A 23084-nucleotide genomic window follows, 5' to 3' on the forward strand; every position below is an offset into this window, starting at 1 on the left:
GTACACTTATAATACTACACTTTGTATTATATCACATTTGCATAAAATAAAAAAAATAAAAACTAGTTAACGCTAATGCAAGGTTTCTAATGCAGCGTCTATGGGAGCAGTGTTGCCAACCTAGCAATTTTGTTGCTAAATTTAGCAACTTTTCAGACAACCCTAGTAACCTTTTCTTCCAAAAGCACCTAGCAACATATTTAGCTATTTTTAAAATTAATTTGACAACTTTTAGCAACTCTTGATAAGTGACTCAAACAATAAAAAGGCACAATTTAACATTTAAATTACACAAAAAGAGAAAATCCAAAGATGCTTAGCATTACACACATCACAGGAATTAAGTTAGCTGCTATTTGCAATTGTTTAATTTAATAGTAATAATAATAATTTCATAATTGAATAGTTATTGTTCATTTATGAGACACTTTGTTAGTAGCTTGTACCTGCGATTGTTGATGAGTTAGTAATCGCAGGTTGTTTTTCCATTTTTTCGCCACCTTTTCCATTTTTCTACATATTTTTCTTACAGTGTACTAACTGTTAGTACACTAGAAAAATATGTAGAAAAATGGAAAAGGTGCTAGTAATTTTCCAGGACATTATCCGTTGTAACCCGAAAATGCGTAATTAAAAATGCAGGTAAAAAAAGAACCTGTGGAAAAACCAATACAGAAAATTCCTTCATATTAACATAGTAGATTGTATTTTTTTTACAGAGTGTAGCATACTAACTAACTACCGATACACTGCTTAAAAGTGTAATTGTTCAGAATTTGTAGTTTTACTTGTTTACTAGCTAATAATAATAATAATAAAAAAAACTTCAAAAACACGTTCAAAAATGTGTAAGCTTTCGATAATTCAGTGTATTTAAAAATGTTTATTTACATTTTAATATTATATTATGCATTTATATTATTACGAACAAATCTAAATGAACATATTTTTATATGTTTTTGCTGAGATTTGACCATTTTGAGTCGTGATTAGGTAATGACGTCATCCCTCAATGACGTCACAACATCCCTCAATGACGTCACAACATCATTTAGCAACAAATCAACCTTCCTTTAGCAACTTCCCCTGAGAATGAGTCGGCAACACTGTATGGGAGGGACGGTAACTTTGCCATCAGTCTCTCTCATTTATTTCCTTTGATTGAAAGTCATGAAAACACTATCGTTGAGTTTTTTTCTTTTGCTATTTGAGCAAAGGAAATTCACTGCTCATTCACTGCTCTCTAAGTTTAACTTACCCAACTATCACGACTTCCGCTGCTGAGAAACCCGAACATTTTGGCATCACCAAACTACACCGCGGGTCACGTTATTTCAACATGGCGAAATACAGTGATGGGGCGACCCGCAACATACACTATTCATCAAAGAAAACTAGTTTGAATGAATGGACATTCAGAAGAGTCTAAACAAAAACGATTTTTTTTCTCAATGTGTAAAGAATATTAAATTAGCACAAAACTAATGAATGCACCTTTAAAAGATGCTGTGGGAAATCAATCATAAAATGTCCAAACTACCTGACAGTAGGCCTATTTATTGAAAGTTTCTTGAATTGCCCTAACAGTTTTGGACTCAAACACAAAAAAGTAAATTCTTTGCCTTCTACAAGTTAAAATCAGCTGGAATCAAACATCTGCCATAGTTGCCATGTGCATTAATTCACTTTAATTTTGACATTTAAGGTGGTATGAATTAACATTGAGCATAACATATTAAATATGAATGAATGAACAATAGTGCATTTATAAATGAACTAATAAATGCTGTAAAAGTGTTTTAGTTCATGATACCTAGTGCATTAAATAATGTGAACAAATCTTATTGTAAAGCATTACCATTTGTTCCCCTTTTTGCAATTATTTACTTACATATACACTACCTTTTCTACCTTTTACTTTCTTTTTTGTATTAAAAGTAGTACTTATATTCAGCAAGGGTGCATTAATAATCAAAATATCTTTTGATCTATTAATGAAAGAATCCTGAAAATAGAAGTATAAAAGAAGTATTTTGGTTTGCGCTAAATATTAACCAGCACAACCATTTTTAACATTGATAATAGTAATAAAAAAACAAATTCTGGTGCAACAAATCAGCATATAAAGATGATTTCTGAAGGATTATGTGACAATGACTGGAGTAATGATCACAGGAATAAATTACATTTTAAAATGTAAAAGAAAGAAAAGTTGTTTAAATAATTGTATTATATCACAATATTACTGTTGTTACTGTATGTGTGATCAAATAAATGCAGCCTTGGTAAGAATAAGAGACTTCTTTCAGAAAGACTAAAAAACAAATTCTTAAACTTTTGAACATTAGTGTATTGTCACACAAAACCAACAAGGCTTCACTGACAACACTGTAGAAAATTCACACCATCACCACGGTTTTGTACTTTTATGAATCTTTTTTGTCTTTAATTTATTTACAAGCTTTAAATTTGCTCTATCAGTATGAAGAATAACAAGCACTTTAGGTTCAGCAACATCTCCTTTAGTGGTTTTGTACACGCCACCATCTGCTCGCTGATGTCCATTCTGAGCTCTCGTCATGTGATCCCAGCAGTCCCCTGAATGCATAGTTCCTGCAAGTTTCTGCCAGATTAAATGTTTCACAAATAGCAAGCTAAAGCAGAGGAACATTTGGTATGGTTATTGAGATAATAACCTGAAACATGTACTAAACACTTCAGTACTGATGTACTAAACGCAGAGCAGGTCTTCTCTGTGCTCATCCAACAAAAAAGTTTTTCAACAATTGGAAAATCATGGAAGTTGTTTAATCATTGTTGTTGTCATTATATTAATAATAAAATTATCATTGCTATTTCTCTATCCGCCGATAACTGCTCGTTGTGTCTGTCCGCAAATGTTAAAATACCCTTTTGTTTATGCTATTCTTAAAAAAAAAAAAAATTAAAGAGTCTGAACTTGTTTCATTTCATAGTTGCAGGTTTGTATTATTAAAGTCCTCTTAAAAAGTAACAAAATAAAAAACTCAACTGCAACATTTCTATAAATAATACATTTTTTTTAGTGCTCCAGCAATTTGTAGGATCGCTGTATGTCAGTGAACCGTACCATTCCAAATCTTGCTGCACTCCATCCATCCTGATGCATAATGTGTTGCTTGTTATGTTACATTTTAATTTGATGCAGTTATTGTTTCAGCGACTATTGTCTCTTCAGAACTAGTTGGCAAATGTGTCCATTTGTCCCCTCGTCAATTGTCCTCTGATTCCTCCTCTGCCTCGCGCAGCCACGTGAAGAAGGCAGTGACTGACTTCAGGGCCACACCTTTGCCTTGCTGTTCAGCGGGGTCTTTACTGACCTCCCACTTATAAAAAGCATCTTCAGATATCACATCCTCATCATACAAACAGTCAAAGAACATCCGAAGCAAATCTGCAAAAATGTTAAGAAAATAAAATGATTTTAATCTCATGGTGATCACTCAAAATATCAACATAAAAAAAATAGCATCCATTGTAGAATAGCATTTATAACACAAATATTCCATGGGTTGTGTGTCTAAATGGGAATGTGAAAGGTTTTACTCACTAGCAGGCTGGTCCAGTTTTACGATCAATACTTGAAGTGCGTAAAGTGCTTGCAACTGTCTCTCTGTGTCCGAGTTAAAGTACTTGTGTAATACAGGCAATCTCCTCTGGATTATGGACAAGTCCACTTTGTATGAGGAGCCCTCAGCTGCAGAGAGAAAACACAAGATTGGCGTATTTGACATTTTGGCATTTGAAACTGTACCACATACTAAAATGTGCTAAAATTTGCATAACTGTATATCCACTACTATCCAATTACTAACAACTGTTATTTGGTGAATCATCTCCCAAAATAGTTTCCATAGTGTTCATTTTATAGTATAAAGGTATTTTTTATTATATAAATATACATAATAGTGCTGTCAATCGATTAAAAAAATTAATTGATCACATTTTTTCTGAAATTGATCCCGATTAATTCCACCTAACAATAAAGTTTTTAAATATACTTTTATATTGTAATAATTCAATCTTCAAATTAATGTACAAACAACAAAGACTGTCTATTTTTAATGTTTAATGCCATCTTTTTAATGACTGAAGGCCAGTATCACTGATACCAACACTACTGATGTCTCTATAAAATTGTTTCCCCTAATATTTAACCATTGACTATAGCCATTCAGCATTATAGTATAACTGAGAGCTATCAATTTGAACATTTATTAGACTCTTAAAAAAAAACCTTCTAATTTAAGTGAACTTAACACATCTTCACATAAACCCATTATAATAAATGTCATATTTAGCTACCTGTGCCCTTCAGCAGAAATATACAGAAAGTCTAGTTTCTGTAGGAAGGTAAATTATTATCACTCGTTCAGTATGGAACAGCTGATTAATAGGCGAGTTTTGATGGTTAGCATATATTAAATGTCTAAGAGAATGTAAATGAAGGCTCACATGTTCTGTGATGAAGCTGTGCACATCCTCCGTTTCAGGTATAAAATCTGCCCAGCTCAACCCAGAGTCCCTCCATAATGATCCCACTTTCCTATGGCTCTGCAAACACACAATCCATTCATTCCCACTATCCTCACACTAACAAATGTTACACATGTGGCAATACAAACAAAATGTTTGATTAAAATCTTACAGCTTACCATTTGTTTGCATAGAAGGTGCAATATTTCAGAAAATATTATCCCAGCTCTTCCCACAGGGAGTAATGGTTTGCTAAATTCACTGCAGAAACAAAATAAGCAAATAAAAGGTGTGTACTGGTGAGTTCAATAACTCTGTGGCAAGTGCCTGCTGGGTAAAACCTCACCTAAATAATTCTCTCATAGAGACTCCCCCCTCTCGAAGCACAGGGGTCACCAGCTCCGCAAGGTACAGCCATATATGGGGAATATCAATGGCCATATCATCTGCTAATTCAAGAGTTTCAGAGAACCTGGGGGAAGAAACAAATATATTAAAATCCCAAAATGGAATACAACAATTTTTTAAAAGTTGGCTGGAGCTCTTTTGAAAGATTACATTGTTTTGAAAAATCACATACCCATGTATGAAACAATCAGTATTGGCAATGGTATCGTTAAAATTGTAACAAAAATGTAAGCATCAGTAATACACTGAATTTAAAAAGGCTTATCGCCTCATGCTACCTTAGTAGATAATGGATAGCGAGGCTGCTTACTACATTTTGGAACAAAATTCAAAAGCACACATAACATAACCAATGCAAAGACTATAAGAATCTGTTTTCTTCTACATTTCTGCAAGTACTGCAATCTCACCCTTTAAAGAACTGAAGTTTGTGGAGGATTCCAGCCTGCAGGAGCTGGTAGAGCAGCTGACCCATATGGTCTCGCGTGATCTGACTCCTCTCCAGCGTGGAATCCACACCCACCCGCACAAACACATAGAGCATGGCAGGTTGCTCTAGTTCCTCCACACACTGCACTGCCTCCTGCATTACAAGTATACTGTGCTTAGAAAACCCTCTACTGCAGGGTTCCTCAAATCTGGCCCACGAGATCCACTTTCCTGCAGAGTTTAACTTTAACCCTAGTCAAACACACCTGAGCATGCAAATCAATGTCTTCAGGATCATTAGAAAATCACAGGTAGGTGAGTTTGATCAGGATTGGAGCTAAACTCCGTAGCGCATTGGCCCTCCAGGGCAAGATTTGAGGAACCCTGCTCTCACTGCCATTCTGGACTGGGAGATAAAGTATTATAAGTGGCATTTTTGGTACAAACCTTGTAATCATTAATGTGCAAAAACTCATCAATAATGGACTTGGACCGCCTCTCCATGTCCTCTTCCGTTAATGTAGGCTTATCTGGAGAGGGTCCAGACAGTACTTCAAGTTTAACAGCTGCAATGAGAGACAGCCTTTAATGTTGGATTCTCTATATGTATTTCAACATCATTTCTTGTGCATCATTATAATGTGTGCGAGGGTATCCATGCGGCTCACCAGACTCCCTGGATTGGCTACGCTCCAGTCTGCTTTTGTCTGCAGTGCTGGCGGGCAGCCTGGGCGTGTCTGAGGCATTCGAGTCTCTGCGGGACACTTCCTGGACAGACTCCTCAGGAGCCTCCTTATTGCTGCTACCCAATGAGATGGGCCCTGTCCGTGCGGGGCCTGTACTCAAAGCCTTATCATTACGTTCTCGTCCTGAGCTTCCTCGACTGAGAAATTCACAAACACGCAAAAACAGACATTCATGAATCATGATTCATAGAATCATGTTTTCTATCAATTCATTACAAATGAAATAATATTTTAATAAAAAAATTTGCTAAAATGTTAAGTTTACTTATTATTATTTAATTTATATAATGTTTTATATGTTTATTTGAATGTATTATAGGATTGAAAAATAATATTTATAATATATTTGAATAATTATTCAAATATTACTTAATTCTAAAAATGTAAGGTATAATAATTATAAAGCTTCTAATTAGGGATACACCGAATGTTCGGTAACCGAATAAGTGAAAAGACCGAATAAACTGTACCGAGCAATGACGTGACGCGATCAAATAGCAACCAGCGTAGAGTGAGAGGCGCAATGCAACAAACATGTCAGCAGTGTGGAAGCATTTAAACTATCCGGGAAAGACGCAAAAATCATTACAAGCAACGACAGCGAGAGACTGTTCAGTCCTGCATCTCATGTCTTCGATGAGAAGAGGAAGGGGTGATTGGCCTTAACGAAATGGCCTTAAACAATTAGTAAATAAACTACAGAACGTTATGTTTTCTAATACATGCACGAATTGCATGTATTCTGACAGAGCTTCACGAGCTCGCGGCGGATCTGCTCGTTAACCAGGGTTCAAGTCCAAAGCGCAAGGAAAATCTGCGCTGAAACTGTGTTACTCGTCAGTTGCTCAGTCACATTTTTATGATTTTTTTACAAGGCACGTGTCAATGCGATACCTATCAACATTCATAAATGTTAGTATGGTAATTTTACTGTTGTTCTGTTAAATAAAATTAAAAAGTATGACAATAATAATGATAATAAATCCGTGTATCATTCGATCATTCGTTTTCTGATTTAATATTCAAAGTAGAAAAATTAGAAAACGAGAATTCAGCTTAAATTTTCGTTTTTCGTTCATGGGTGGGAAAATGAATAAACAGCTTGAATATTCGATTTCTACACGTAAAAATGCTTATTACTTAATAACACAAAAATGTCCTGCTGGCACTTGTCAATTCAATGGCAGAGAATGGTGACTTTAGGTTTTGTTTTTTGTTTTGAAGCGGATGCATATCTGTCGTAAAATAATCCTATGCTTCTCGTGGCGTATATTCCAAGCATTCTGAAGGTATACTGAGGGTTTGGTGAGAAACAAACCGAAATGGCAAGTTATTATATTTTATGAAAATCTTGCGTTGCAGATTTACTTGCGTTTACAGCTGTCATATCATACCCTGCCATGCCCAGCTGATGCAAAGAATAGAATTTATATCTACACAGAAGAAAGCCCTGTCTAGACTCTGCCCCGGTATGAGTTGAGTCGAGCTATTCATTAGCCTGTTTGTTTGATGAAAAAAGATTAAATGTAGTTGCAATAAATGTGTTAAGAATCCATACAACTGCAGCAGCAGGGGACTATTATTCTGGATACTGCGGAAGAACTGATGATGGCAAGGTTTGATCTTCGGCTGACCAATCAGCAGAAAGGGGTGTTTAATGCCCGCCCACGTGTAGAAATCGAATATTCAAGCTGTTTATTCATTTTTCCACCCATGAACGAAAAACGAAAATTTAAGCTGAATTCTTGTTTTTCGTTTTTTGGAGAAAAAAAAACAAAAAACGAAAAAGGAGCCGTTTTCTAATTTTTCTACTTTCAATATTAAATCAAAAAACGAATGATCGAATGATACACGGATTATAATAATTACAACAGCTCTGTTAATACATTTATTATAACATTCACACATAGTGTTCAAATTGGGATGTGTAATATTTTCTAATGTTTTAGAAGAAGGCGCTTCTGCTCAGCAAGGCTGCTTTTATTTGTATAGTAAAAAAATACATGCCTGATTCAAGAAGGGGGTCTGATGGCCAAAAAAATATTATTTTACTAACTTATTAATTTTAAGTTAAATTGTGCTTTGTTGGTATAATGTCTGCTACAATGTTAAAAAATGTTCAGTGTTAAATATTTTTAAATTGTTGTTTTGTAATAGATTTTTTCTTTGAAAAGCAAAACAAAACAGTAAAAAGCACATTTTGGCTATTTAATTTGTGCAATGGTGAAAACAAATTGGCAAAATACATGGGGAAAAAAACTCGAAAAACCGTGTTCGGTATTCGGCCTCCGGCCCAGTGTTTCATTTTGTTCAGTTTCGGCCAAGAATTTTCATTTCGGTGCATCCCTACTTCTAATATTAATAATAGGGCAGCACAGAATGAGTGATATGAGTGAGGGATGTGTTCTTGCATTAAGACGAAATGTATTAATGAAAAGGTGTCTTCTCCGTCTCAATGACTATATTTTACATGCGTACAATACCTGCTGAGAACTCTCCTGGCATCAAAATCTGGGGATGTAGAGGGTAAAGAGGAGGCCAGGGGCACTGAGGGTTGCAGGGGTGAGTAACGATTTAAACTGGCACTAGGTTGAGAGACATCTAAAAGAAGAAGGGTGCGATACAGGGAAAAAAAGAAGCCATTAAATCAATTTTATATTAGTAAACAAAGTATAGAGCCAGAAAATATTGCATAAACTATGAAACAACCAGAATTGACAGAGCCAGTAGCCCACGTCTGACTAAAACAGTATTTCTTTACCTGACTCACTGGCCTTGGCTCCAGCCCCTCCACTGCTGCCCTTTATCCAGTTCACCTGAGCTCTTGGTCCCAGCTGAATCTTCTCATCTATCGTTGGCTGAAAAAAAAAAAAACACACACAACCAGTTTTAGTAAGAACATGTTATATTTACTCATACATTCATATAGATGAGTGTTTCTTGGGGATCTACAGACATCATTCAAATTAGCAGCTCATCAGCAGAGAGCTTTATGAACTGCGCTTAGTCTGTAAGAAAAGGTGCAAAATGAGCAGCACTGCAGATCCCCAGAATCACAATTAAGAATCAATGAGATACCAAGATGCTACTACACAAGGAAACAGAAGCACCATCAGGTGGGGCTGTTGAGTCAAACAGTTAATTAGCATACTTATAAACAAACTAAGCAAAAAAATATGTTTTTCTTAATCAATATTTTAGACCCTTTTCCTGTTAAAATTTTATTTTAACACCATTAAGACTCAATAAATATTGTTATATTTATGCTTAAAACAAGAGATATGCCAATAGGGCTAGAAAGTTCATCCAGATCTTTTTTGTTTTAGTTTAGATGTTTTGCAGTAGTGTTTTAATTGCGCTTATGCTGTGCTTTAGCTGTCAGACAGTTTGCATGGTAAAATCAAGCGCAGTTATACAGGGCCTCCAGTTAAGACCTATTAGTAGAAAAGTCCTTCACAAAATATGAAAATATATTGTTTAACACATCCAAAAAAATTTACTTATTTTAATTTTTTTACTGGAAAAGTTATTTTTGTATAAAATGAATGAATGAATAAAAAATATATATATTATTTTTCTTTATAAATATATATTTTTGGGTGAAATGCTTTAAGTCAACATGTTTTAAAGCAGCACTCTGCAAAGCACAATCAATGACATGTAGCAAGCTGTAGTTTGCACGACCTCCACAAGTGTGATTCAGCTTATAAGATCAATTGTTTACATAAAGATGCAGCTTTCTTACTTCCAAACAGATCATAGGGGAGTATGAAAAAATGCAGAACGGCAGATATAGAATCTCTTCCTCTAAAACTCTGTTATGCTAGCTATCTCAAGATGTGACTAGAATGAAAATGTGTTTTTAGTTTGACATCTGGACTTTACCTTTGAGATCTTGGGAATCTTAGCGGGGTCTATTGTTCTGCTGTTCTTAGTCGTAGGCACAGTGCTCCAGGTCTCCTCTCTCTGTACCACTGCAACATTAAGAGAAAGAATGGCTGGAACAGAGTACAGCTGCTTCATCAGAGAGTGAAAAAAGAAAAGGAGGCCCACAGGACTGAGTAAGCTGTAAAGAGGATTAGCCTACAGCAGAAGTCTCTTTCTGACCTGGTCTCCTCTTGTTGTCCTTGGACAGCAGTTGCTGGTGGACCTTCCTCTGTTCCTCCTGCTCCTCCAACTTTGCCTCTTTATGGATCTGCTCAATAGTCTTTGGGCCAAGGTCAGCTCTCCGAGACACCCAATTGTGCTGAAATGAGGGAAGAAATAAAATATTCAAAGTACTCACCCTATATAAAGTTCAACAACAGGGTTCATAAATATTATTAACAATATTAACTATTTTAAGTGTCTACTTGGTCGATTAAAAGAAGGATCACGTCCCCCACATCCCTACCTACAAACTTTTCAATGGCTAAACAATTATTTATTTCAATTTCTTTGTATATTGAGTAAATATTGTACAAAATAAATGTTCATTTAATTTCTTATGTTCTTTCTTTGCCTATGTCCTATTTACCATTATTAAATTGTATTATGTATTAAAAAACTTTTTTTTTTTTTAAATACATTTATTTTATTCAGAAAAAGTGACAGTAAAGTCATTTTAAAAAGATTTTTATTTTAAATAAATGCTGTTCTTTTGAACATTCCATTCCAGAATCCTGAAAAAATGTATTATGGTTTCCACAAAATATTAAGCAGAACTGTTTTCAACATTGATAATAAAGGATCATGTGACACTGAAGACTGGAGTAATGGCTGATGAAAATTCAGCTTGGCCATTACAGGAATAAATTACATTTTAAAATAAATAAAAATTGAAAACAGGTAAAACTGAAATAATATTTCACATGACTATTTTTACTATACTTTTGATCAAATAAATGCAGCCTTGATGAGCATAAGAGACTTATTTAAAAAAAAAAAAATTAAATACAACTCTTAAAGACCTCAAACTTTTGAACAATAGTGTATACATATAAGCATTATATCACAGTTAAAATTGACAAACTAAACATATACTTGAGTTTAAGCTTTTTGAGAAGTAGTTAATTCATTCCCTCTTACAAAGATCTTAATGACAGAATGTTGTACATTTGTCTTTATTTTTTGAGTTTCAAATTAAAATGTTGTACGTTTGGTTCACAGGCTACTGAAAAGCTTTCTTTGATCACCGTTCCAAAACAAACGGATAACAGAACTCACCAATCGCAGGTCAATAACATCCTGCAGCATGAACCGAATGCGCGATGAAGTTTTTCTCTCCTTTACTATCTTCTCCATCTGGTTAAAGTACTGATCCATTCGTGGCTAAAAAAAGAATAAGATTAAGACTGTGAATAAGATTCACAAGCTTCAAAAAAGACTTGAAAACATCAATAGACCCCCATATACTATATAATGGACTTTGCTGACATGAATTGACATTCGCCTTTAATTAAAGTAAAACAAAAGTTCAACTAATGAGACGAGGGTGAGTAAATAATGACAGAATTCTCATTTTTGGATGAACTACCCATTCAAGTGCATTAGGCACCACCCTCACAGTTCTCAGCTGAATCCAAAGTGAGTTTTGGAAGCAGAGCACATTAAAATGACTCATTTGGGATTTGTTTCCAAAGAGCAGATGACATAAACGAGGCTCTGTGGATGTGAGAGGCCAAAGAATACTAGTTTATGCAGAACTCCACCACTGCAGTGCAAAGAATGGCCAACACATAGATTACTTTGCATATTTGCATTGAAATAAGCAAGAGTCTCTATGCATTAACATGGGCTGCAGCAGCAATTAACAGATTAGAAGGACAGTTATTCTTAATGCCCATTATATAGGACATCCTCCCGATTAGGATAAACCGCTGACCTTAGCTTTCTCAAAGTCCAGGTCCTTGCCAATAGTTGTGAGCAGCCTGCACAGGCACTCCAGTGACTCCTCATCGTGGTTTTTCAGCAACTTCACCACGCAGTCGTGCATGATGGCCTCTGTCAGCATCCGCAGCTTGAAGAGCTCACCGATGAACTTGATGTTGCCAATGGAGCGTCTGCGGGCCTTATCTTTCGCCTCTTCCAGCTCCTCCTGCAGCCTTTCCCGCTCGCTAACCTGAAAGTGAGAATGAGAGAGAGGACGACAAGTCAGAAATGATCGCTGTGTCCGCTGCAGTAAAATCTGCATCTTTTTGCTTATGAAGAATAGAAGCACCCAGACTACAATTGAAGATTATTTTCAGAAGCCCTTATTGTAACTTTTAATATTGAGTTTTCAGTCTTTATTTCTTTGCAAAAAGAAATTGCAAAAAATGTAACACTGTTATTTGGAATTTTTTATATTCGTGAATTTTTATTGGAATTTAATGGAAGTGACAGATATTTTCTTCTGTATTGTGACTTCTTTCTGAAATAAACGTATTATCGAAAAAGCAAAAATGTAGGGGTTCAATTCATTGGTTGTTGATTGGATGAAGGCAGATCTAAATGCGAGCTAGCAGTGGATTGTCAGAAAAGGGTGGAGTTTAAGCAGACTAAATGATTGGAGAAATCCGGCATACATCACCAGACAGAAGTAGTGATGCACTGAAACACCAAAACCAAAATTAAAGTTTTCATTATCCTTAAACTGAAGCTAAGGTTTCGGCAATTCAATTTGGGTAACTGAACTCGGTAGACTGTTTTTAAATGTCAAATCCTCAACAAGTCGCCTCTCAAAATCTCAAATTTTCGTATTGCTACTCAAGCATCTTTTTTTGACGTTCACCTGTTGTAACATATCCATGTTGTATGCATGAAATAAATGCTAAAACAGTCAAGACACATCACGCATCGGTCAAATATTATGGCCCTCAAAAACTATTTTGCCTGAAAATGTTTTTTGTTTTTTTGAGAATTTTGAGAAATAAAATAACACGCATTTAGAAAACACATAGGGTGAATTGTCATGCCGACTAGATTTTCAGAATTCAGAATTTCATAATCACAAAGTTACACAAAGACTTTTAAAAGACTTAAAAACAGCACAAGTTAGACTTATATTGACTGCTTTTACGGTAAAAATCCTATGAGATCAGAGTAACATGAGGGTCGATGACAGTAACTAACTATTCATATGCACATAATTATAAAAAAATAATGAACTGTACACAAAAAATGTTAAATACTAATTTTATATTTAATTGAGTTAAGGCTCATGTACCATTAATTTTTGTATCTGTACTTACAAGTACAATAAATATTAGCAAAACTTTTTTTTTTTAAAGATTTACTGTATCATTAGTAAAAAAATAAATGATGGAAGAAAATGTATGGAATATAATTGCTGAAAATGTTTTGCAGGTCATTTAAATCCACACAAATAATTCTAAGAAACCTTCTCATATCACATGTTATTCTAGGCAATTACATCAAGGCAATTTGAATGGCCTGTGATCCATTTAAGAACAGTTTTAGTGATACTTTTGGTGCTGAAGGACTTACTGAGGTAGCTGCCTCCAGCTCCCTGTGTTTCTTCTCGAAGGCATCGTCATCCACTTTGTCCTTTTCAAACTCCTTCTGACAGCGATTCAGAAGAAGCTTCCGGAAATTCACAGTGCTGTTGGGCTTATCCGTCATGGGCACTTTTAACTACAAACACAGCATGTGACTAATTTAGACGTGCACTCACCAAACTAAACACACTCAGTTTCCAATTTCAATTTGCTCCCAAAATCACAAATAAACATTTAAATAATTAATCAGTGATCTACTAAACTTGTATATCATTGATCTTTTCGAACAAACCCTGGTTTTAATGGAAAGTCTGACTCACCGTGGCCAGACAGCTGCACATATTGCCATAGGCCACAGAGAAGCTGGGTTCATCAATGGCTTTCTCAAAAACCAGGTCTATGACACCTTTGAGCCGCTCCTCCGTGTCAATGGTGAGGTCAGTCACCTGCTTCATCAACTGGCTGAACATCTGCGGCGTCAATTTATTGAGAATACTACGGACTTTTCGGAAAAGCTCCTGTAAAAATATCAATGAACACATTACCGAGTGTCCTTTACTTTCCATTACTGAAGGCAACAATCAATCCCAAGCTCCATTTCCTCTCCATATTAGAGGAAGTAATGATGTAATAAATTATTCAATCATAGCTGAACATCTGGATACCACAACATGCTTTCTTTGTACTGCAAAATAAGGCCATCTGAAATATGTATATGGTTCCAGACGGAGTGAAAGTGCAGGAAGACCTGAGTTTTCATGGTCTCTGAATCGTCAATGACACTGTCCCGCTTCATGCCAGGTTTCCAGGCATGCTCTGTTGTCTTCAGCTGCACCTCATCATTCACCGTCACGTTTGTGATGATCTTGCGTCCAGGTGGGCGACGCAGGCCAACATTCAGCAGCTGAGGGAGCAGAAATAATCATGTAGTACAGGCAGGGATAATAGGTGTTTAAGTATGGAAGCATATAGGTAGCGAAATTCAATGGCAAATGTAAATTATATAATTTAATTTTCATTTTACTTTTGCATCAAACTTTGCACGTATGGGTAATGGAAAATGTCAATTTAAATACAGAAATACAATGCCATTTTGAATATTGCGTTGCCATTTTTAATATTGCATTGCCATTTTGCATATTGCATTTTAAATTGAATTTCACTACCTATAAGCTTACATATTTAAGAGTGTATCTAAAGTAATATAAATTGAAAATGCTTTTATTTGTATGTGAAGAGTTAGAATTTAATAACATTTAAGATAGAGAGCATAACAAATGACTTATTGTATTATATATTTATGGCAGTGGGGGATAAGCAAAGGAATGTGTGACAAACTGCTCATAAATGCTAAACGTCTCCTTTTGTGTGCTGAGGAAAAGTTCAGAGTAACATGAAGGTGAGCAGCTGATATTGATAATTTCTGTGTATCTGTCTGATTATTCATATGCACATACTTATAAAGAATGTTTTAATAAATAAGAGTTTTAAATATTAATTTTACATGGAGTTAAGGCTCATGTTTCCCTGATTTTTGTATTAGTACTTATGAATAATATTTGCGAAAATAGATTTTCAGTAGGAGTGTATTTGTGGGTGAAGCAATAAATTGTAGCTAAATTAAAGATCTCGAGAGCATAATAACTGTATACTTACTGTAGTAATTAAACAAAACTCCATATTATTTTTTTGTATGGGTGTGAGATTAAGGAAGTTGTGACGAACCGGTGCTCCCCTGCCTCCTGGAATCTGTCGGCCAAAATCTGCAAACGCTGGCGTGAAGTCCGGGCCTCTGGAAATCACACGTGGGTCTACCGGCCGCATGGGCAGCTTATTTTGGTTAATCTGTTCAGCGAGGCGGAAACACATTAGGCTTCTCTTAAAGAACAACTTACTGCTCTGTACAAGAGCAGTAATGAGTTTTACAAAGATTTAACAGAAGGCCATAATCAGGTTACAATATCCCTTTATTTCCATAGCAGTCCATTTAATGGGGCAGTGAAACTTAATTATGGTTATGGAGAAATTTCTATGGGAATTTTCAATTATTAATTTTAATAGACACTGCTTTGAAAACCACGATATACATGTTCAAAATAGGGCTGTCAATTTAATGTGTTCACATAGTAGAAGCTATTGTTTTAACCTTTTTAATGAACTGTCTGTGTAATATTGTCTGACCTTATCTAGAACAACATCAGAAATGGGAGGAAGTCCCTCTGGTTTCTGCACACATGCAGGCATGAATTGGAAGCCCAACAGGAAGTCTCTGTCGTACTGCTTCTTTCCATTCTTCTCTGCAGGCTCTGCAGAAGAGCAGAAACGCTTTCAGTGGTAAAACCTGGCAGATACACATGGGGAAAACTAGAGAAGGTTGTAGAGAGATGGCCTTACGTGGCACTGCTTTGATCAGCGGCTCTTTGACTGCAGGCGGGTGCATGCTCTCACTGCTTTCGGTTTCAGAGGCGTGTTCAGCCCCGTTTCTCAGAGGCTCTGCTTCTTGTTCTCCGTTCTCCTCAAGCACAGGTCCTGCTGACGGCCTCCACTCCACCTCCACAGGAGGAGGACTGGGGCTCTCTGCAGCAGGTTCCATAGAGGACTGATCCACGTCCTCCTACCAAACACACACACACACACACACTTTAAGCCTATCTTAAACTAGTTTGAATATAAGCAACTGGATTTGTCAAATCACATTCAAATTCTTGAAACACTGCTGCATATATAAGTAGCATGTAGAGACTAATACAAACAAAAGGTCTGTCATGATTATGAATTTTTGCTAATTTTAAATAATTGTATTGAAAATTATAATGCATTTCAAGAGGTATTATGCTTACCACAATAATAATCATCAGTAACCATTTATTCATTAAATTCAATTAAATAAAAATTGAAATAGCATTTTACTAAGACACTTTTAGAGAGGAAACTCACATTTATATGTGCTTTTTATATATGTAGCCTTCCCTATCATTATTAAAAATTTTCACTATAATAATTAGGGGTGTAACGGTTCACAAAATTCACAGTTCGGTTCGATACGACACAGTGGTGTCACGGTTCGGTACGTTTTCGATAGAGGGAGGGGGGTTGGGTAATTGCTTTCGTCACAATGTTGGAAATATTTATGTTTTATACCATGAAGGCAAGCCAATGAATATCACTAGAAAATGAAAGTAAAAGCAGAATGACAGAGCTTTCGGCATCTGACGCCGCATATTCTCTCAGAGATGACGAGAGACGGACCTATTTCAACATATGCTGATTACGGTATATAGCTAACTGTTTTAATTTATTCCCTTAACATTTCTCTTGTGGCCCGTACATAGTAAAAAAATATATATTTGGTGTTAAACAGGTTGTTTTTGAAAGTCGGCACTTTAAATAGGCTAAATAAAGCTTTTTATTTCATTGATTTTTATTGATGACTGTAGTGTTAATATTTTAATTATAGGCCTTTGATTAATTATATATATTTATTAATAGACCTGTTTAAAAAATACCTTTTTAAAAACATTTTAATTAAGGAGCAAATAGCCTTATCTTTTGTTATCCTCACAGCGCGTCAGTTATGCGGTAATATTGCGGGGCAAATTAATTGTCATTTTAATTTAATAATAAAAGTAGCTTCATAATAATAATAAGCCTAATAAAAATAACAATGTAACAGGGCTACATTAATTGAAAATGCCAAATCCTCTTAATATTGCCAATAATTGATGTTTTTGACAATATCTCTGGCTATCGTCGATACAAGATCCTCGTCTTTCGACGCACCCCAGGAAGGGGAGGTTATCGTGGGGCAGACAGCACATCGCCTGTTATGTTATTTGGGCTGCCTTGTTGAGCACAGTGGTACTGAGAACATTATATTTCAGCTATTTTCATTATATTTAAGCTTTTTAATTTTCCAAATGTAATAGGATTAGTCCATCTATATATCCATCTATGTATCTGTCTATCGATAATGTACATATACATATTATATACACACAAAAGCCTGATGTATCAAATGTGTATAAGCTATGATTTATATATATATACGCGTTATCGCGTTAATGCATTAATTGATTAACACCAACAATAATTTAATCGCGCATTAACGCAGTTTTTTTATTCTTATGAAAGTCTGTTGCTCTCTGGCTCTGAATACACATACAGACAAACCATGGGTCACAGGAGGGGTGAGATGTTGATCAGTATAGGCTTGGGATGGGTGTCACCACGCGTCTCAACCAATGAGAGCATTTGGGGTGGGCCTAAGACTGCAGCAGCGCTCACATGAAGCACTCACAACTTCATAAGTGGGAAATAGGAAGTTTCCGATAGCACGTGAAGACAGCAGAGAAGCGCTCTCGTTCAGCACAGTGGAGTGCATTGTTTCGTTAACTTTGTGGTTTATTATTTTGAGTCGTTTGGGACGCGATTACACATGCCCCTCTTGCAATATACTGCTTTACAGATCTATCAATTTTGCCGCTCAGAAATGTTAACGCAATCATGCTGCACTTATCAGAAGTTCTGTGCTTCGGCACTACATGCGCACCGTGCCCAAGCCCAACTGAACCGTACTCAGAAGGTGCCTGTTATAATGTTATGATCGAGGCTCTGGACTCGGAGCATAACTTGTTTTTCTATAACAAACTATAAAATATTTTCTATAAAAACGTTAATGCCCTGGAAGTGGCAAATAGCTTTGGTTTTATATATAATTTGATTACATTAATGTTATAAGTTGAGATTTAAAATAAATATTTTAATTGCTACTATGTAAAAGGAATACTGCTGTAAAAAAGCACCTTATTTGTTTAAAGTGTTTGCAAACCAAATGTTATTGCACTTTTGTTCATATAGCAGTACTTTTAAATTAAAAAAGTGCACAATACACTACTTTTGAATTCATTATTGAATTTTGTGCATAATGCGATTAATCGTGATTAAAAATAGCACTAATATTATCCATTTATAAATATAAAATAATTATAAAATAACTAAACTGATAAGATTGTAAATTCAATGAAAAATGCCTATTTGTTGTGATTAATTATAATGAATTACTTTATTTATAATAGAGCAATATAATAAAAACTAGATGCACTAATATGATGGACCCAAAAAGCACATATGCAAAACTATTTTACCTCTTTGTCCGGACACTGATCTTGCCCTACAGGTATGTCCTCTTTTGGCTTCTTCCAGGTCTTTGGTGCACTAGATGTAGCTGTACAAAGAAAAGACTTGTGTTATTCGACCGACCCCTACATTATGGCAATGCATCTTAGGCGTATATTCTGACTGCTCACCTTGACTTGAGCTTTTTCTGGACTGCAAGAAGGGCTCGCCTCTCTTGTCCGGCAAGGCCTCGGTCTCCTTCACTGTTTCCTTGAGCTCTGCTCCTGTAGACGGTCTCTTGGCTGACCCTGCAGAAACCTGACTCGGGTGCGTGAGGCCTGGAGGAGGAGCAGGTGTGGTGGAGATAGCAGCAGTAGTGGCGGTGGCGAGGGATGGGGTGACGGGACATCCAGTGCTGTCCTCAGCAGGGGGCGAGGGGCTATCCGCCTTTCCCGCTGCAGACTCGGCCTCCAGCGCCGGTGTGATGGGCCTGGGCTCCGGGCTGGGGGACTGGGGCACACTAGAAGTAGGCAGCAACGGAGAGACTTCCCTGGGTTGGGATTCCAAGTCTTCACTCGAGGGAGCAGCATCGGTGTCCATAAGCCCATTGATGGCCTTTTCAGGCTGGGCAAGGGACGTAGACAGGCTCTGAGGTGAGGGCTGCTCTGAGGAGGATTTCTCCGGCTCTGAGCTTTCAGGTTCTGGTGTGATAGCTTTAGTGAGGGCGGGCTCAGCTGATGGGCTCGGGGCATCAGCTGACTCCACTGTTGAGGCAGGTATGGAAGGAGTCGGGGCAGTAGCTACACTTGAGGCCGTCTCTGGGCAGGAGGGGGGAAGCTCAGTTTTCTGTGGGGAAGAGGGCGCCTGGACTGGGCTGCTAGGATCTCTTCTCTCCAATGGAGTCTCTGGCTGCTGCAATCCAGGAGATGCAGATCTTTGCGAGGCAAACTCTAGTTTTGGCTTGTCATCTAGAGTCATAAAGTAAACAAGGAAATGCATTAGAGCTATATAAACTGATAGAGTAGGGTACATAAAAATACAAATAAATACTGATACAATCCTGAGAATACAGAAATTCACTTCACAGTTTGCTCATGTTTTTGGTGAGAATCATATATTATCAAAAAGAATATCAAAGTGACATAAAAAATTGACAATGTATTTGCAGTAATATTGTTGGCAATATAACAGAAAGGGACCCACTTTATATTAAGTGGCCTTAACAACTATGTACTTACATTTAAATGAATAACTTGGTATAATGCACTTATTGTGTACATACATGTTTTTACATTGTACTTATATTTTAAAAATACCTGCATGTAATTAATCTGAAATTAATTTCTGTAATTACATTTATAATTACACAGTTGACCCATCCCTTACACCTTAACCCACCCTTAAACCTACCCACACCAACAAACCTGTCCCTAACCATACCCGTATTCCACCTCAATAGCAGCAAAAGTGTTTTGCAATACAATATGAACACAATAAGTACATTGTACATAATTTTTGATGTAAGTACATAGTAGTTAAGGCCACTTAATATAAAGTGGGGCCACAGAAAGCAACAGCTTTAAAGTGATGTTAATGTAAAAATGTGAAATTTGAAAAATTAAATAGAAGAATATACACTAAATATAAAAATTAATTAATTAATAACATACACAATATATTTGCACAGATTTTGTTGGCAATATAAAGTAAGCAACATTATGAAAGTGCTGCTCAAGCTTTTTTTGGATAAAAAAATAATAAAAAATTAAATAGAATATACACTAAAGACACAACCATTAATAAAAAAACATACAATGTATTTGCAGTGATTTTGTTGTCAATATAAAAATAAGCAACACCATGAAAGTGCTGAACTTAAACTTTTTAATGTGCTTAAAAAAGAAATACTAAAATACAAATAAAATAATTCATAAATAAATTGCACAGTGTATTTGCGGGGATTCTTTTCATTAATTAAATAAAATATAATATAAATGTATAAAATATAATAAAACTAAAATATAAATTAAATTATTTTATATTATTTATTTAAATAATAAAATATAAATAAATACATACTTGAATAAATTTATAAAAAAAGTAATTTGCAGTAATTTTGTTGGTTATATAAAATTATTCAATCATGAAAATGGTGCTTTTTAATATTTCTAAAATAAATTTTTATTTGTGCAGTATTCAGTGTATGCTTTTAATGTGACCTTTTACATAACCTCAAAAACATTAAAAGGCTGAAGAACAGATCAGTGGTTCTCAACTGTTTTAGCTCAAGGACCTAGATTTTACATTGGACATGAATTGCAAAAACTATACTGCCGTGCAAAGACAAAAGACCATAACTTAGATTTTTGTCGAAAATGAGTTGTTGATATTTTTGGGACATTCAAGACATCCTTTATCATGTGCATAAGTATCTTGAGTCAATTTCGTTGTTTTTTCCAAGAAAAAAATGGGTAGTCTCAACCGTAACTTCGAAAAGCCCCGGAGAAACCAAGGCAGAACACTGTATAACACCAGTTACGGCTCTTTCACGTTGTTTGGAATGCTCAAATTGAGTTATGGCGTTCTGCCTTTGTTTAGCCGTGCGTCAAAATGAAGTTACGGTGCCGGTTAGGAGTTATACAGTGTTCTTGTTTTTTACCATCCATTAAAGTCTGCCGCATTTTAATTACGGTGTAGACAAACTAATTAGATAGATCGCGATCTACCAAACTGCTCCATATAACAAAGCACAGTAAAGACTAGATACCTTGGCAGCAATATCGTGAATAACCTTTAAAAAAAAAATTTCTCTTCTTTTTTAATGCAGATTATTCACCAGGCTGTCACTTAGTTGGACGCATGTGGACTCAAATGCCACAGCTAGCATGATCATTCATAAAATCAGTAGCCTACTAACAGTTCACAATTAAATCCATATCCTAGCTTTTCTTGTAACCTGATAAAATCAATCCATGGCGATGAACGTCATTGGAGATGTTTAATCCACAAGCATTTGAAATACTAAAATACAAATAAAATAATTCATAAATAAATTGCACAGTGTATTTGATTCATATCGTGAATAACCTTTAAAAAAAAAAATTCTCTTCTTTTTTAATGCAGATTATTCACCAGGCTGTCACTTAGTTGGACGCATGTGGACTCAAATGCCACAGCTAGCATGATCATTCATAAAATCATTAGCCTACTAACAGTTCACAATTAAATCCATATCCTAGCTTTTCTTGTAACCCGATAAAATCAATCCATGGCGATGAACGTCATTGGAGATGTTTAATCCACAAGCATTCTGAGCATTATTCCTGCTTGCTGGCATTCACATCAATCTTTCTTTTAGTTTAGGCTATTTAATACAAGTCAATATAAAAGCAATTATACTATGTCTAGCATTCTTTAACGTTAATGAGCATAGCAAATAAATTGGTATGCACGGTATCCATTCACATGTTTAACTTTTATTCTGCTTGTTACGGTCAAAAAATAGTTTTTATACAGTCACATTACTATATGCAATAGCCTATAAGAGATAACCCATGATCACTAGATTTTATACAGGTGTTACTATAATGATTTTGTAAATGGTGATCAGCAACCAAATATTGATAATGTGGAAGTTACTGCCTTTTGCCTTGGTGTGACTTCTCACGTTTTGGAGAAAATGCAAAGGCAGAGTACATTAACTTCAAAATAGGGGTAAAAATCAAGTTTGAGCTCACAATTTTTTAATCTATACAATTTTCATTACGAAAACGTTTCATTATGTCCTACCTATAATTAATTTGGCAGGACAAGTAAAAAACTTTAAAGTTATTTTTCTCAGTTTCACACTCTAGCGAGTTAAGGTCTTTTGCCTTTGTAGGGCAGTATACCTACATGGTTTTAAAAACAAGGGCATGACACGCGAACCAGTGCTCTACCAATTAATAGATGCAAAAGCACATTAGAGATACAATAAAGGCTTTGACATCATCAAAAACAAGATATGAGAAGTATTTTGTCCTAATAATAAGCCTATTTAGTTGCATTTTATTATTTGCATTTAGGATTGTTTATTCCCTGCTGTCTATAACTCTCAGACCTGTGACCAATTTTTGGTTCAGGACCCACCAGTTGAGGACCACTGCTCTGAACCTGTGGGAAGAAGGCGGCAATTGCTGCAAAGCCTGACCTGCTTTCAAGTCGATGGGTGCAGGAAGCTGGGCGCTGTCCATGTTATACATGATGTGGCCATGATCCGCTCCCTGGCTGTTCAGCTGCTGGGATTTGAGGTAGAAAATGTGAGGATAATGAGGGTGACATAAAAACTAGCAACAGAGAGACACAAGGCACCAGCACATATGCAGCACACAGACAGAGCGGGAAAAACAGAAAA

General features: G+C 35.8%; 1 protein-coding gene across 1 annotated transcript in view; it reads right to left on the reverse strand.

Moving 5' to 3' along the window:
* Nucleotides 1-2831: 2831 nt before the first annotated feature.
* Nucleotides 2832-23084, reverse strand: part of LOC107591129 (eukaryotic translation initiation factor 4 gamma 3-like) — a 63568-nt gene continuing 43315 nt past the window's right edge. Inside the window, exons 12-36 of the mRNA XM_016280171.1 lie at nt 22881-22968; nt 18883-19659; nt 18721-18800; nt 15971-16190; nt 15758-15882; nt 15302-15421; nt 14325-14480; nt 13897-14094; nt 13566-13712; nt 11962-12198; nt 11304-11408; nt 10206-10344; nt 9984-10072; nt 8860-8956; nt 8582-8699; nt 6021-6235; nt 5800-5918; nt 5334-5506; nt 4862-4987; nt 4695-4776; nt 4495-4593; nt 4369-4382; nt 3855-3856; nt 3590-3736; nt 2832-3433 (exon numbers count right to left, since the gene is read on the reverse strand). Coding sequence (XP_016135657.1) covers nt 3252-3433; nt 3590-3736; nt 3855-3856; nt 4369-4382; nt 4495-4593; nt 4695-4776; nt 4862-4987; nt 5334-5506; nt 5800-5918; nt 6021-6235; nt 8582-8699; nt 8860-8956; nt 9984-10072; nt 10206-10344; nt 11304-11408; nt 11962-12198; nt 13566-13712; nt 13897-14094; nt 14325-14480; nt 15302-15421; nt 15758-15882; nt 15971-16190; nt 18721-18800; nt 18883-19659; nt 22881-22968 — 3855 coding nt within the window. The 3' untranslated portion in view covers nt 2832-3251. The remainder of the gene's footprint in view (nt 3434-3589; nt 3737-3854; nt 3857-4368; nt 4383-4494; nt 4594-4694; nt 4777-4861; nt 4988-5333; nt 5507-5799; nt 5919-6020; nt 6236-8581; nt 8700-8859; nt 8957-9983; nt 10073-10205; nt 10345-11303; nt 11409-11961; nt 12199-13565; nt 13713-13896; nt 14095-14324; nt 14481-15301; nt 15422-15757; nt 15883-15970; nt 16191-18720; nt 18801-18882; nt 19660-22880; nt 22969-23084) is intronic.

This window comes from Sinocyclocheilus grahami, unplaced genomic scaffold (assembly GCF_001515645.1).
Source record: "Sinocyclocheilus grahami isolate Dianchi unplaced genomic scaffold, SAMN03320097.WGS_v1.1 scaffold137.1, whole genome shotgun sequence".
Lineage (NCBI taxonomy): Eukaryota > Metazoa > Chordata > Actinopteri > Cypriniformes > Cyprinidae > Sinocyclocheilus > Sinocyclocheilus grahami.